This window comes from Lichenostomus cassidix, chromosome 1 (genome assembly GCF_008360975.1).
Source record: "Lichenostomus cassidix isolate B80296 chromosome 1, HeHo_3.0, whole genome shotgun sequence".
Lineage (NCBI taxonomy): Eukaryota > Metazoa > Chordata > Aves > Passeriformes > Meliphagidae > Lichenostomus > Lichenostomus cassidix.
In genome coordinates, this window is record NC_139479.1 from 105,082,591 (window position 1) to 105,099,796 (window position 17,206).

Sequence of the window (17,206 nt, forward strand, 5' to 3'; positions counted from 1 at the left end):
TCTTCTAAATACATCTGGTTATGCCTATACCCTCAGACTTTATTAAAAAAATAACTAAATTGAGACTTTGGATTATTTTCTTCAAAAATCAGACTAGTTTTTCAATTTATTTAGGCACTTGGAAGTTAGAAAATATTAAACAGATTTAATCAGGCCAAACCAATCTACAAGACTTCCGTCAAGACCTCAAAAATTTTCTCAATATATCAAAATGCTTTGTGAAATAAGCTTGTTGAAATCTCACACAATGAAAAAGGTCTCTGAAGAAATTCTCCTGCTCTTCCATTTCACTTTAAAGAGTGAAACATTTAATTTTTTTATTTCTAATTTATTATTTGTTGTTAAATACAAGATTAAAAAAAATCAAGTTTAAAATCATTCCCACTTTACCAAATTTTATAATTTCCAACAATTAAAACAAAAGTCAGTATGAATGTTCTCTGTGGAAATTTTAAAATTCTAGGAACTAAAATTGATTTAGATTTTGACACAGCATTAAATCCTTCATATCTTAGGACTTCCATTCTGCCTGAACTTGAATTGAGACAGTTTAAATATGACTAAAGATCCAAAGCTAACTATTTAACCATGGAGTAACAAATCAAGTGAAAGAAGGGAACTTTCCTTGCAAAAGCAAACAGGTAGCATTTTTCTGAGGAGCTAAAAGTCTGGAGTAAAACCATTTGTTTCCTCTGAGATGTGTTCCCTCTACTTTGTCCGGAAAGCCAGGCACAGTTTGAAAACTACAGCTACAGGAGGTTGATAATAGCACAAGAAAAAAAGTAGGAAAGAGAAAGATTTATATTTTATAGTTGATTTTCTTAAGAAATTTACTGTGAGTAAACGTACTTCACAGCCAGAAAACAGGAACAGGAAATTTAAAACTCGTACACATTAGAGTCATGACATACATGCATGTCCTGTTTTGTTGAGCTTTGCTTGAGAGGTCTGTGGATAATCTCACTGAGTTGCAGATTTTTGTGTGAACATACCGCAGCTGAACAAGGACAAATTATTTGCAAGATAATTTGCTTCTACTTAGTTTTGAAACAGTGTTAAAAAACCATACAGCAGAAGTTAGGCATCTTAGCTTCCTCTGAGGTCTCTGTGTTTTGGAAAATAACCTTCTGGATATCAAGCTAAGCTTAGGAAGTTTCCATCATCCACCCACTCCTGCTGCAAAGCTCAGTGCTTTAGAAAAGCTGGTTACCACACCTCTGTGCCACCTCTGAGCACCTCTGAAGGGCAGCACAATCTCTCTCCCTGCAGAGAGCACATCAGATGCTGGGGGTTGCATTCAAAAGGCACAAACCTGTAGTGCAGTGTGTTCTAAACGAGGCACAGTGGGCTCCATGATCAATGCAGTGAGCAGGCTCTGGGATACACGAGTGTGGGAAGGGAAAGGTGCCATCCCTGCTGCAGGCACTGAGCATGCACAGTGACTGCTGCACCTCTGCACAGCCTGAAGGACTTCAGCATTAGGGAGGCCAAAGCCTCCAGCATTCATCTCTGAGAAAAATTCAGAAGGAAAAAGACCAACCTCAATGTCAACTCAGATCTTGTTACACTTGTGTAATCATACTTTTAATTCTGTGATGCTGAGGTTTCTGTTTCTGATGGAAAAAAGAGATTGATTTAGTCATGAGTAGATTACCAGCTTTGTTTCCAAAGTTCTTCAAGATCCGTCATGCTGCTGTCTCAACTCCTTCCTAAGGTACTTATTTTGACAATTTTTTCTTTATTTTTCTGTTCTTTCTAGCTGAACAACAGCAGAAAAGTGAGGATGGTCAGGAGACGCAGAACTTAAGCCCTCACCCGAGCTTTGACAAATCACAGCTAAATGACTGTCCAAGAGATTCTGGCTGTTACATCTCATCAGAAAATTCAGATAATGGTAAAGAAGAAGCAGACCCAGAAGCCCTGTCTGACATGGTGCAGTCAATAACAATCAGTGAGTCAAACTGATTCGGTCCTGCTGCTTTTCTGCAGATTTTCAGAAAAGACAATCACATTTGTCAGTATGATGGCACAGAAGCAGAACACAAAATATTCTCAACACTGGAAAGCTACTTTTATCTGATTCATGATGCTCTAAACTGTTTAATATGTGGACAATTGATAGCAAAATATTAGTTGATAATAAGAATTGCTCATGTTTTTCTTTTCAGTGAATCCACAGATATTTCCCAAAAAGTTTATACAAAAGTATTTATAAATATTTGTACAGCAAATGCATTTTCTGTAATAATAGAGAATTTTTTAGGTAGTGGTTCATAACCTGGAGATGTTCATTTCTGGAACTGTCCAAAATGTAAATATTGTACATATTTATTTTGAAAATATATGGATTAAGCACACTGTCTCTATTTTCAGCTGTGTTTTGCTGATTTGTGTACAGAATGTATTTTCATTGATATATCATCATAACAAAAAGGCGGATACAGTCAGAGTCACACCCTACTCTGAAAAGTACTAAGCCAATTCTCATTAATATTAAAGCTGTTTCACACCACTTTTCTCCAAAACGAGCTCTAAAGTAGACAATAATTTCCTGTACTTTTTTCCTGGAGGCATTTGAGAACTCTGGGGTAAATCTGAATTTAGCTCTCTGTGTTCCTTATCTTGTAGAACAACTGAGCCATCCAAATGGCTTATGCTGTGGCAATTTTTTTATGGTTATTTTCACACCTGTTCTCATTTGTCCCAAGCATTATACAGAGAATGCAAGGTTGGAGAAAAAAATTATCAGGATCAACGCTGTGCTTTTATGACACCTTTTTGTGAAGATGTTGCCTTTTGTGTCTGGTGTGGAGTTTGTTAATAGAGTATTTGTTTGTATACAAAACTCGGATGCTAACATGGTTATTGTACATGATTGTCTTTCATACGAGATTTTATTGTCTTTTCCCCGTAGATTTCACACTGGAATACACATTTTAACTGCCTGTCTTCTTTTAGAGTACTTCCCTTAATAATAAACAGAATCATGTGTTTAAGCCTTTTAAAAACTACTTGATTTTTAATGTGGTCATTACATTTCAAAGACTGGTCTCTTCTAACACTAACACTGTAAATAGCAACTCCACTGAGCATTTTTAGCAGGCATAATAATCTGTGTACCAAATCAATAGAAAGACTTTTTTCTCACTCATTAGTCACACAATTTTCATAATTTAAGACATTTTGCATTTATGTTAAAAAGTTTCCACATACTGTTGACAGTCTGAAAGAAAATCACCTTCAGAAGAGATGAAACATGGAAAGTTCTGCCCCCAAAAGAGTATTTCTGAAGAAGCTATAAACAAATGGAAAGCTTTTCTCTCTTTTTCTTTTCCCCAATGTAAGTGTTTTCTGTACTTTTTATGACTCCTCCAATGACTACTGCTGTCAGACCACAGATCTGCTTTGAAGGCAAAAAAAATTGCAATTTTAGAAAATTGCATTAACTAGGTTTCAAAGATTTGGAGTAAATAAACTCGGTTTAGAAAAATAAACCAGAAAGGGAGGTGGTACAATTTTTTTTATATACCAGCAACAAATGCCATCATTTAGCAGCAATGACCCCATACTGCCAGGCATGGTTGGGATGCAGAACCCTTGGTGGGATGAAGGATGTGGGAGCAGCTGTATTTGTTTCTTAATGCTTTTCCAGCCAGTAGTGTGTCGTGACATGAAGTAGTGACATTACTTAATATGACTTCTGAAATAATGGATTTGGATTGGCTTCTATCATCTCCTCATTCTAGTGAAGGACGAAATTCAGCTTGAATTCCTCTCAGAGGGGCTTATCTTTTGGCTTTTGTGGCAGAGGCACTTAGTCTTCAGGTTCTACCCAGACACCTGTAAAACTGCTGAACCTGTGAAATTATGTTGAGGTGAGCGTAAATATGACTGTGACTGTCAAGAAACAGCTAAGTTAGCTGGGTCAAGGACTAACAACCACAGAGACCAGAGCTGCACCCTGATACAAATACTCTGAGAAATGTTAACTTGCACAGGTTTGCAAATGAAAATAGGCCTCCCTAGCTAGTTGCAGTGAGACAGGCAAAGCTTCCAACTGAGCAAAATACCCAACAGCTGCTTTATTTTACAGGAATTAAACTCTGCCTATTGGGCTGATGGCAAGGGGATAAAGGTGTAAGGTTAACTAGCTGGGAATGAAGGGTATGAGCTGTAACCACTGTGGTCTCTAATCACTAAGGCTTTGTCTAAAGGGCTCTTTAGAAAAATATATCAACTGAATGCATGTTCAAGACTTTTCTAACTTCCTGCAAAGGCAGAGCAGATTAGATGTCAAACTGAGACACTTCCGCTCTCTCACACTGTTCTGAGAAAAAGAATGAGGAAATTTCATGCCACAAAGAAAAAAAAAAGTGTTTTCTACAAGAAGCAGACCCAAATTTCTTTCATCTCTTGCTGGTTTTGTTAATCACATTGATCATGGATTAAACTGTTTGTGGTAGTAGAAGCATTTCTCCAAATTATTTTAGTGCTGGGTAATCCAAATAAGAGGTTATTCTAGGAACTCTTGGAAAATGTCTGGTGGAGATCTGAGTTACATTTGAGTAACCTTTAAAATGTCCCAGAAATAGGGAAGAGAAGAAAGCAGTAGAGGTTTTGTTCCTCTCTGTCACTTGGTCAATGGTGTCATGTGCCTTTTCATTTTTAGTAACCTTCCTCTGCAATTAAGGAGGACTAAAGCATTTGCAAGTCTCTTATTTGAAGCCTGTTCCCTGCAGAAGCCTGAAGCCTGTCCCTGGTACAGAAGATGCAAAACCAGTCAGTATTAGCAGAGGCAAACTCTAACGAGGGCAGCCCTTCTAACCTTTAGGCAGTGGGGATTTCCTGGCTGCTCAGGGCTGTGGTGCAGGTGCAGCAGACTTCCCCAGGGCTGACTATTGACACGTGTGCTGCTGCTGCCCACAGCAGAAAGCCACAACTCAGAAAGGCTTTGGTGAGACCCACAAAAATTCAGGTGGTGGCAGGCCCCCTCCTCCCCCAGGCAAAACCATCTCTGGGCAAAGTTATCAGCGTTTAACAGCACTGCCCCATGCTCAGCCCCATTTGACTGCCATCCACAGCTGGCATCACGTTAAAGGAGGGCTGCTCTACCATCAGAGAGGGGAGCTGAGTGCCAGCCACAGCCCTATGAGCCATGTGGAGTAGCCTGCAGATCCCAGGAGGCAGCAGCCTGCCCTCCAGAGTTTGTAACAGTACCGCGAAAAGCCAGAGTGCATAAATGCAGCAGCAATGGGGCTACCAGCAAGGAGGAGTTTGCTTTCATTTTGCTGAGGTGCCAGTGAGCACAGGAAGCACAAGGCAGAACGTGGGCAGACCTGTGGAAATTCTGGAGAAGTTTCATCTCTGAGGGACTCAACCAACTACAGCCTGCCAGCTGGACTTTGCAGCACTCCCACAACCCTGAGCCCAGCAGTCCAGCCAATTTTCCATCCACCTTACCACCCAGTTTTCCATCCTGTAATTCACCAGTTCTACCCTGAGTGTCCAGCTTGTGATGTGAGGAAGCCCACAGCTCATCAGCTGTGATATAAAGGATACCTTTATAAAATAGCACTTTCTCCCATGTAGTGGCAATTAAAATAATTCCTGGCATTGTCCTGGAGCTGCATCACACTGGTAGACCCATTTGTAAAGAAGGCTGGTGCAGAGATAACAAGGCAATATTTTAAGAATAAAAGGATAAAAGGGTGCTGTGAAACAGACAGGCCAGTTTCTAGATGTCACTGTGTTCACAGGATGAGTACAACCTGCCCCTTGCCTGGAAATCAGCTATTCCATCAAGTCAAGGTCAGTACAGTTCTTTCTGCCCACACAAATGCACAGGTAAAGGAAGATGTGCCACAGACTGACCCAGTGCCTTGGGTCACATTGGCTGCTTTGATGGCAGTTGTGCAACTGAGTCACATTGTCACAGATGCCTGAGCCTTTTGTCACATCAGAGAGAAGTAGTCTGAACATGTCTAGTAACAGCATGGCAAACAGTCTGCCTCTTCTTCACAGCTCAAAGACAAGGTTTTGGCCTCTGAAGAGATTATTTGCATCATGCTCTGATGTCTGCTGGCTGTGTATGTTGTAGTACTGCTTTGTGCAATGATATTGGAATGCAAGACACAGGTATACTTAACATAGGATGGTACAAGTATATTCCTTTGGTTTAAGAGTTCCTGAATGAGGCTCATTTTTGTCCCTGATTCTTGGTTCCTGGTAGGCAATGAGCATGTTTTTGCCTACAACTCAGGAGAACATGGAAGAGGCCATGATATGGCTGTATAGAGCGTTCAGTTTGTATGTCCCCAGTATCACCTGATGAACCCATCAGCCTGCAGATCCTCATCTGCCTCTGAAGTCCTGAGGATTGGCCAGAGGACTGGCACAGGCTGGAATCCTTGCTGCAGCCAGTGACTTTGTCAACCCTTAAACTGAACCCAGCTCTGGGCTCCCAGCACAGCAAGGACAGGGAGCTGCTGGAGCCAGGCCAGAGGAGGAACCTAGGTGATCAGAGGGATGGAGCAGCTCTGCTGGGAGGAAAGGCTGGGAGAATTGGGATTGTTCAGCCTGGAGAAGGGAAGGCTTTGGGGTGAACTAATTGTGGCCTTCCAGTACCTGAAGGGAGTCCACAGGAAAGATGGAGAGAGACTATTTACAGGGGCTTGGAGTGACAGAACAAGAAGAAATGGCTTCACACTGACACAAAGTAGGTTTAAATTAGAGATCAGGAAACAAGTATTTGCTGTAAGAGTGGTGAGGCACAGGCACTGCCCAGAGAAGTTGTGTCTGCCCCATCCCTGGAAGTGTTCAAGGCCATGTTGGATGGAGCTCTGAGCAATTCAGTCCTCTGAAAGGTCTCCCTGCCCATGGCAGGGGATTGGAATAAATGATCTGTAAGTTTCCTTCCAACCCAAAGCACTCTATGATTCTATAATTCTTTGATTACCTGATCCTAGGAGAAGGGCTGGCCTGTTCACTGCAAGACCGATAACAGTGGTGTCAAACCTTCTATGTTGTCCTGTCTAGGAAAGGTCAACAAACACCACTACAAACACATGGGCAAAAGGGACTGGAGAACAGTAATGAATTCAGGGAAACACAACTGTTGAATCTACAGAGTTACATCATGGATGCATAAACAGCAGTCATTGCAATGAACATGAATTATGTATCCAGGGAAATATGTATTCTCTAGAAGGAGGACACAGGTGGGACAAGGTCCATCATAGGCTTGGAGGGTCTGAGATGGTCATTTCATTTTTTGTGGCTAGACAGAATTAGGTCTGACATACCCAGAAATCTCTGCTAGGCATGAGAATCTGCCTGTGCCAAGAAGTCATACACAAATGAGGGACAAGAGGGCTGGAGGGCAAGTGATGCTCCTTAACAGTTCACATACCTTGGCTGCTTAATTTAGGCCTGGCCAATGTCCCACAATATGGGTATTCCCTGGGCAGAGCACACATGTCCTCAGCCCTTAAGGCCCTTTTCCCATGCCAATCCAGAATACCTCCCTCCCTTCCTCAGTCATGGTTTCTGGAGGAGCTCTGGCGCACTGTGCCATTCATGGGTTTTTAGAGTGGAACATCAGAGGTGCAGCTGTGTTTTGCAACTCAGCATTAGGACATGGAGACAGGTCAGGACCGTGCAGGGCCATCGAGTAATTTTGACAGACTGTGACCAAGATGGTTGACACCCTTTGGCTATCAGTTATGTCCATATGGCTGAGGGAGGGAAGACATGGGAGGGCTTCAACCTGAATCATTCCCAAGCCTCAGCCTTCCTGCAGAAGGAACCAAAGGGTGTGAATTGTAGCTACCCTGAATGCAAGCAAACAAACGAGTGTTAAGGGTTACTCAGTGAGCTGAGGTGCAGTTTAAATACAGTATATACTCTGCCATCAGGACAGACAGCCTGTGCTGCTTCTGTTCCCAGTTTCTGAAGCACCTCATCTGGACACTACTGACCTGCTTTGCTCTGATGCCCAGTAACCAGTGCAGGTCTCAGTGACTGCTCCTGCAGCTGGTTAGCTCAGCCAGAGCCAAAAATCAGGCCCCAGCCTTTTGCCACTTTTGTTTGAAAAGAAACAAGGTCCTTGTGCCTGTGATGCACATTATATAACAAATCTCTCTAAAATGTTCACCATCATATTTGAGAGCAGTCCCTCACTGCCTATCAAAAAAACATCCTCCAGGGAAGGCACTTCTCAAAACACTATCAGCAATAACCTTAGACTTTAGAGAATGCAAATGTAAAAGAAGTGGAAATGGAAAGCCACTCATGTGGGGAAAAAACCACTTTAGAGAAAAATGAATACAGCAAAAACTGAGGAACTTGCACTCTTTTAAAGAAATCTCTCTGTATATTACCTAACTACTTTGCCTCCTAAGTTTGCTCTCATCTCCAACATAAGAGGTGAATGACTGTCATCATTTACACTGGCATATTAAAATAAAATGTAACTTACTCAAGAACAGTTATTTCTCTTTAAATGTCTCTGTGGTAAAAATATACAGCAAATACTTCCTTATTGATGTTTTGAGCTACATGGCTATTTAGAGAGAGTGCTGAAGTATCAGAAGGAGCTAAAAGATCATAACAGCTAGCTAATAGCTGTGCACCACTCAATTGTATGTACATGCCTGCAGGACATCTACCTGTCTTAGTTCTGCTTTATTTTTCAGACAAAATATAATAGCAATCTTTGCGTCTTTTAGCTTGGTTAAGAAAAACGTGCTTTGTGACCTAGAAAAGGCTTTGGAGGGGTTGCTTTTACATTTAGCTTTCAGAGTGTAGGGAAAGCCATGATCAGTGGAAGGGGCTGTGTGACCAGTGACTTTGTCAGCTACAGTTTAATTTCATTAGAGAAAAAAAAATTGGAAAATTGACTCGTTTGGCCTGAATTTGTAGATATATTTAACATTTAGTTAAGGTATCAGAAACATTGTATATTGTGAAAAACATGAGGACTGTAGCTAAATGGGTCAGTCCTACAGTTGGTTAGAGGTCTGTGAAAGGCAAATGATGGTTGAGTTTCCAGCAGAACAGGACCTGTGCATGAGCATATGCAGACCAGTTACTGATAATTCTCACATAAATTCAGTCCTCCAATACTGTAATTTTGTTGTTTACTCTGGCAAAAGACCTAAATCTGGCCCAACTGGCAGAGAAATTAGGCATTATTTGACAAAAATAAACAAATTTGTGTGAGACGTGATTCAACAATATAAGATCCTAGATAAGAGGTTTAGGTACATAGAGTACAGTACTTCACAGTTTCAAAATTGAATACAGGGGATCATTTAATTAAAACCTATTCAACTGAAAATCCTATTTATCTGAAACAAATGTTTGTCCTATCTATAATATCAACAAACTATTCACATGAGCAACTAGCAATAAACAACAGAAAGATGCACAATGAATGTCAATTAACACAATTTGCTATCAAATAAACTTGCAGTTTATGTATACAGCTTTAGCACTGTCCTGTGTATCCATTATAAAGGTCAATTAACCTCAATTGCAGCTAGTCAGCTTGTTCTAAAACAAAATCAACATAAGATACCTTTCTTTTTTTTTTTTTTTTTTAATCAGCATCTCAGCAATTTGGTTGCCTGGCACTGAAGAACTTCTAAATTGCTAGAAGTCTTTGCTAAAAGTTTTATGTTAGGAAATGTCAAAAAAAAAAAAAAGAAAGAAAGAAAGAAAAAAGTGAGATTGCCTGAAATTGTCAAGGTATCATAGTGTGGCTGCATAAGGCTTTTAAAAATATTCATTATTCAGCACATAATCATGGATTCAGAACAACAAAGAGCTTTGGTATGTGTGTGCCTCAAAGGATGAAAATCTTCCAGAGTAAAGCTTTCGATGCATACACTAATCCAAGACTACACTAACAAATCTCTTGAAATGGAAATCCTTGTTGAAAATGGCCTGTGTGCTTTAAACACTATCAAAGCATTTTTTTTCTCCCCTCTCCCCTTTGGCTGCAGAATGTCAGCATTTATGGTAAAAGTCAATCAGGTGCTCACTTGTTCTGCTTAATCAGGAAGAAGTGGTACCACGTGAGCACTGGGAGCTCTCATCTGGAATTGCACAAGCATCACTAACTCAAAGGACCATCAATGTTGTAGAAAGCAAAGGCAAGCGGTTAGAAGTCTGACATATTTGTCTGTGAGAGAGGCATTAAGTATTTGAAATCACACCTGAAAAAACAGATGAATCCCTGGACTTAGAGAAATGCTGGTTTTCTCAGAAGTTATTCATTACATTGTTGATAGAAAAAAGCCAACCAACAAACAAATCAGAAAATCAACACACAAAAAAATAAACCTCAAAACCAAAAACCCAATATGGATTACTGATCACTTTGCAGGACATTCTCCAGTGGCCATTCCAGCCACCAGCCATTGAGTTAGGCTTCTATCCAACCTGTCAGTGTTTGAGAGGTTGTTTAACTCAATTCTTAAAAAATAATGGGCAAGGTAGTGGCTGACATGATGAATCACAATTCTGGCCCTGCCAGATGCTTCTAACAGTCTTTTTAAAGCCGATGGTAGTTACAAAATGACTACAGTGGTGTCTTCTCTCTTTAGAAATGAAATCATAGGAGACTGTACAAAGACCTAAGGCGAGAAAAGATTGCTTTCTCGGCGCGTACAAACACACCTTCCTTCTCAGAAGGTTAACAGGGGCTCTGTGCTTTCTGTGTCCTTTATGAACTTTGCCTTTGCTGTAGGCACACAACGTTCAGCGCTACAGAGCAATTTTTCCAGTGCTACTGCTACTGAGGCTCACAGAATTAAAAAAAAAAAAAAAACAACCCAGAATTTTAGAACATAATTATACCAGACATAAACCTGTGGGAAAAGGCTTTGTTTTCTGGGTAAAATTCACCTGTGTCCCCAAGGCCTATGAAATACTTGCCTACAATTGTAGTCTGAAAACTAGAGTCATTTAACTACATTAGAGTATCCTGACTCTCTGCTTCATCCTACTTCAGTTAATTCTTCCTAGAGGTGATTTTTACTTACCACTTCATTGCTACAGCAAACAAGAAACTGCATTACACTGTTTAACTCATCAGGATTACAGCAGTTAAAAGAACAACTAGCACTCATAAAAAAGTAAGAGTCACTTCCCTGGCTGATAGGTGTGTGCTTTCAAATCTCATCTACAGACACAGTTCATGACTAGAGAAGCAGCAAAAAGCTTTCTTTTCATTTTTTTACATTTCTAAAAAAAAGGCTTCCTAAAAGTAAGTCAGTATCTGAATCTCAGCATTATGGTCTCAGCGTGAGATAAGAGTGAAAACAGATGCTTGGCTTGTCTAGCTAACACTGAATGGTGATCTGTACAGACCTGGCAGAAATCTTCAGATAATCCTTAAGTTTCATGTAAAATGAGAAAATGTTCAGTTATTGATCCAGGATATGTAGGGATGTTGCAGTTCCTTCGACTGAAAAAAATCATATTTACTATGATTTTTCTCTAGCTGAAAAACTTTGCAATCAAACAGTTCTGCCCCCTTGTAGGAGCTTGCTAGAGGAGAGTATACCTCATAAATCATGGGCTTGATCTGGTAACATTATAAGAAAAAGACCACCTGAGTCAGCCAGCTTGGTGTAAGGTAATACCTCCTAAAAGGCATCCTGAACATCATCAGGGTCTTGTGAAACAACATTTTGATTAGCTAAGTGAAAATGAATCACAAGTGTTGGCATACAGCTATGCTATCATTTTATTCAAAGAATGATCAATCGGTGGCAGAGTGATGAAACATTAAACAGACAGATCAATTCAAGACATTATATTCTTACAAGTCTCCTAGATCCCCTACTCAAGATCTGATAGTTTCCACAAGACTTATCAGACAGGGATGATAATTACAAAGATATGGTAATTGAGGGCATTATATCAAGCGTGTGAGCTGGATCTGCTGTCACAGCAAGAACTTCTTCACTAAGAACTGGCAGAGAAGGATTTTCTTCCCCCGTGAGTGGCACAGCAGGATCCTCATCCAGTCACTGGCACAGTAACAGGTTCCACTTTAAATCTATCCTATCTACATCCTGTTGAAGTAATTCAGTTAATTGCGTGCATCAGTCTAGGGAGAAATCTTTCATACTGCTAGTTACGTCCTTGGATGAGTAGGGGAGCAGTCAAACACTGAGGGGGCACTGCTGCCTGCTAGACCTGGAGCCACTGCCTCAGAGCCAAGAGTCCACTTAAGCACCAAGGCATCAAGCAGCCCACAAGATCAACTAAGCTTTCAAATGCTATAAATTACTCAAGAAAGGACGTGCTGTAAGCATAAATGTGCACCGTGGTGCACAGCATGGGGGAAAAGCTAGCCAGAGTATGACTTGGCAATTTAGAGAATTCGATGCTAATGTTAGTTTATTAAATTTCTGGTTTTAGCTTTAGGGGAAGAAAAAAGAAAAAGAAAAAAAAATAAAAGGAAGGAAAGAAAGACTGAGTAAAACCAAAAGAATTGCAATGAAGGCTAGACAAAACATTCACCCTGACAGCTGAGACACAGTTCTTCTACAGACTGTGCCAATATTGACTTCCACATAAAGTCCTATTTTTTTATAGAAAAGGTTAACCTTCCACAATTTACTTACTCATGAAATATAAGGTGAACAGAGACACTAATGCAAATGATCCAGTATATTAAAAAATGCATTGAGCCAGGAAACATTCAAAGTTCTGTTATAAATTATCTTTTAAGGTCTGGAATAGTAGACATAGTGGCTGTGCCAAGCCCTATTAACTGGAATAGATGGATTTAGAAGGAATCTTCTTTTAGGGCTGGTCTCTAAAAGATATGGAGGCTTTCTGTCCCACTCATCCTTCAAAGATTATTTTTAAAAAGGGTTATAGATAGCCCATCACGTTGTTAGGAGCTGAGTAGCAAAGTATATATAGGCAACTAGAAGTATATATTTCAAAGGAGCAAGGTATAATAACAACTGTTTGATCCCTTCCTATCCTATCCCATAAAAGTTATCACTATCATTTATAAGGGTGGGGGAGAAAGAGGCTGAGTTGGTTTGGTCAGCTTTTGACATGAACAGAAAATGACAAGTTGTGCTGTTCTCCTTCCCCTGCTGCCCTCAGACTGCAACCAAAGAGAAGCAGCTGATCTGAATAACAAAGTTTTGCTGCTTCTCTCTCCAGCCTGGGACACCAGAGAGATAAGTTCACACCCCCCTGCTTTATTTTTACTATAATTCCACTGAGTCAGAGAATTTTTGGCAATGTTGGGAGTTTGAAGGAGCAGGAGCCTATGAGGAAGTCCCCCCAAATTTCCCACTGCCTGGGGAGCTGAAAGGCCTATAAGTGTTACTTAGGGCTTGATTGCATGAAATGGCCAAGGTGGGGTAGCAATACCATGTCAGGTCTCTGTGCAGACCATTTTATTCTGCTGTAGCAATTCTTTCCTCTTTATGAGGAAACCAGGGTTGATGGGGAAATTTTTGTACAGATCAGTTCCAATTAAATCCCAATTACAAACCCCTTGCACATATTTATTGGTGGAGGCAAATCTTCACCAAGAGAAAAGTGCTAACCCCAGAATCAGAGAGCTTAGAGATGGGATGAAGCCCTTTCCCTATGGGACTGTCCTTTAGTAGTCAGGTTTGCAACTTATCAACATTTGCTGAGGTGAATGGAAAGGTTTTCATACAGACTGGGACAGTCTTTAAACTGAACTATATTTTTCCTTTAAATATGACTAACGCGCTAGATGGTGAGATGTAAAAGGGACAAAAATAGAAAGATGAAAAAAATCCTTCCTTGGGTACAAGATCTGGTATGGAGATATTTGCTATGCAGGCTGTGCTGAAAACCCTCTAACACTTTGGAGGGACCATTCTGGTTTAGTTTATCTGCGGTGACTGAGGCAAAACAGGGTTAGTGTCGAGACAGCAAGAGAAAAGGATTTCCTCTGGCAGGTGCATTGACCCTGGCTTGCAAGAAATGCCAAAGAGATGCTGGATTTGAGGAGAGATTTGAGGATACCTTGTTCCAGTGTCCCCAGCTTCAGTCAGTTTATGTGAATCCAGCGTTGCATACCGGTGCAAAGCCAAAACAGACAGCAGACTATATATTCAGCTGGGGGTGGATTTCACAGTTCTTTGCTCAATATGTGAAGCTTTTGTGAGGGCCATTCAAGTTCAGCAATCAAGCATGGAGCAACCCAGACACCATGTCCTCACATGTTCAGGCACTCTTCACAAGCTGCAGTGTTGTGGTACTGCATGAAGTACTATTCCGAGCCAAAGCTGGTTCCTGCACCTGCCAGAAGGTAAATTAGCAGTAGTGATTTTTTACAACTACAATTTCTCAGTCATTTTAAAGCCAGTCAGTAACTTACGTGGTTACTTTCTTAGCAAGAAAAGTGCTTGTGCAGTATCTGCCCAAGGTGCTCGAACTATCTGGCATTTAATCATTCTTTTTAATTTAACGGAGAAAGATAACTCCTCTTGTGTCTAGTCTCTTCAGGAGGTGACTTACTTCCTGTGTAATTTCCCTTTGTGTGGCATGAAAAACAGCTATGCTATTCATCTCTTCCTGTCTCCTCATTTTTAGCTCTAAGGTACAGAGCTGGGTACTGTTGCACATTATGCCAGAGGTCTATTAAGCAGCATACTGGTGCACCGAGGTGGAAAAATGTAGCAGGCAGTGATGCTGGCTGCATTCAGCTCGAGCCTCGTAAATCCTGGGCACATTCTCTGCATTGCCCAAGAGGTGCTGAGGTAAAAGAGAAAAACTGTGTTACCTGCATGCATGACAGATTGCCAGCACTGAAATGTTCCCTCAGACTGCGCTGCTGCTCCTTTGCACCTTTGCTCCAAGGGTCATGTCAGCAGGGGAGGCAGAGACAAGAAAGGGAAAGAAGGGCAAGGGGATGTGCCCAGGTCATACCATCTGTATCCATTGGGATTAAGGCCTTGGATATGCTGTTAGATGCTACATGAGAGCACCTCCCTGCCTTCCCCAGGCTAGTGTGGGCTGGCAGCCAGACACAGAGTGAGTTAGGAAGTCATAACCAGTTTCTCACCCTGCTTCAACAAACATGGACTCAGCAAAGCCGAAGCTCTGGCCCAGCGCCTTTGCTGAACATGAAGCCTGAGATGTGGGTGTATTTTTACCACTTACATTCCCTCTCGAAGTCCGAGACTGGAACATTTATGCAGAATTCATTCGCTGAGTTTTTAATTCTTTGCAGGCAAAACAGTGTGTCAGCAGGTATTGTCTTGCTCTCTGAAAGAAGTAATCATTCTCAGCAGTGCTTCCAGTCAGAGGGTCTCCAGGGCCAACTCCAAGCTCTGCAGTCAAAGGGGATGTTTGAAAGAGAGGGCTCTGGATTTGGCTCCAAAGCCTGGCACACATTTTAAGTATGTCATATGGCATTCCTTGGAAGTATCGCTGTCCCTGTATTTTGGGTGTAAATTGTAACGTAAAGTGACACAAGTTTTGCTAAAGGCTCCTATGCAAAATGGTGGTGGCTGATATTAAAGTCATATCCTGTGTTTGTCCATGTTTTCCCTAGATGATGCACCTCTGAGGGTATCAGCACCTCAGCTCACACAGGTGTGAGCCAGCCCAGAATTCATAAATACCCTGTTAGCTTCTATCTGCAAGGGAGCTTCAAATCAGTGCCTGCTTCTGCAGTGAGCCATCCCTGCGAGGCCATGCTGCCCCTGCAGCTCCCATGCCACTGGACAGCCTCACCTCTCAAGCCTGAAACACCACGTGCCCAAACAAGTATCAGGAATGATGCTCCAGCAAATTTTCCTGGTATGGGCATGAAAACTTAATAAAACCCCTTGCTTTGATAACTTTTTTTGAAGCTATTCTCTACTCACTGAATGGAACTGAAAAAATTAAAATGCCTTTCCTCCTCTGACCCTGCTATGTCTGGTGGCAGCCACCCCCCACTCCCCAGACATGTCCTTCCCCCCACCCAAGGCTCCCTGAGCAGATCTCCAGAGCTGCAGTTGACTGGGAAAATGCAATGGCTGAGTCACAAGGCTTGACCAAGAGGTTAACAGTGAATCCACATTAAAAAAGGTGGGGTGCATCTCAGCCAAAGGTGAGCCCTGGGCCAGCATTGCCCACACACAGCCCTGTGCTGTGGGTCTGCAGCCACCACCCTGGGCTCAGTGCTTGGATTTATCTGAGAGCCATCATGGAACTGTGGGGCGACAGCAGAGACACTGCCAGCCCCTCCATGCTGCAAGCAGACGAAAAGGGGAGTGCCTCCCCTTTGGAAAGGGGAATAATTAATACATCAGGATTTAATTTGTTTCTTTTTGTCCTAAAAACGTTGCGTTAGAAAGCTCCCGTTTTCTGCAGGGTTGCAGAGGATAACAAATGGACGGGGAGGCCAGGGGACTGAGCTCTGGCAGCTGAGGCGAGAGCCATGCTGAAGAATACCTCATGTTAAACAAGCAGGATAATTATTCTGCTCTACTTAGCACCAGCTAGGCCTCATTCGGACAACGGCGCTAATTTTGGGGCACTGCATTTTAAAACAGACAGAGACACTGCAGAGAGTTCAGATGAGAGCAACAAAAATGATTGAAGAGTTAGTAAATAAGACCTCTGAGAAAAGGTTACGAGAGCAGGGGCTGCTCGGTCTGGAGGAAAGAGGACTGAGGGGAAGCATTACTGTCTACAGATATGCAAAGGGCTGTTACAGAGATGACAGACCAATTATTCTCATTAGAGAACAAGAACAGAACAAGAAGCAATGGGTTTAAGATGCAGCAAGGGGGAATTTGGATTAAATAATAGCCAAATGTTATAATTATTGGAAAAGTTAGGCTACGGAACAAGTTTACAGTGAAGTTTGCAGAATCACCCTTACTGGAGAAATACATGGTGAGATGAGAGACCTGTCTGTTAGGGCTAGGCTAAGACTAAGGAAATACAGAGCTCTTCTCTCCTCACACAGAGGTGATCCTGAGCCCTTCACAGAGACACAAGAATGGCTCCTAATAAACAGAAAGGAAAATGAATGGTTTGTGTATATGCACATGAATGTGCATGTATATGAATACTGCTGAAATTAACACTATACACAAAAGAAATGCTGTGAGTAGTCACAGCTCTTATTGTTATTCCATGTTTTGTCCCAGAACACCATCTCTCCACATCAGTCTTTCTCCAACAGTAAGGAAGT

General features: G+C 41.6%; 1 protein-coding gene across 2 annotated transcripts in view; it reads left to right on the forward strand.

The window, feature by feature from the left end:
- SAMSN1 (SAM domain, SH3 domain and nuclear localization signals 1) overlaps positions 1 to 3,011 on the forward strand; it is an 83,135-nt gene extending 80,124 nt beyond the window's left edge. For both annotated transcript variants that reach the window (XM_085075007.1, XM_085075019.1), the window contains one exon: positions 1,760 to 3,011. In XM_085075007.1, coding sequence (XP_084931133.1) covers positions 1,760 to 1,965 — 206 coding nt within the window. In that variant the 3' untranslated portion in view covers positions 1,966 to 3,011. The remainder of the gene's footprint in view (positions 1 to 1,759) is intronic.
- Positions 3,012 to 17,206: the final 14,195 nt, after the last annotated feature.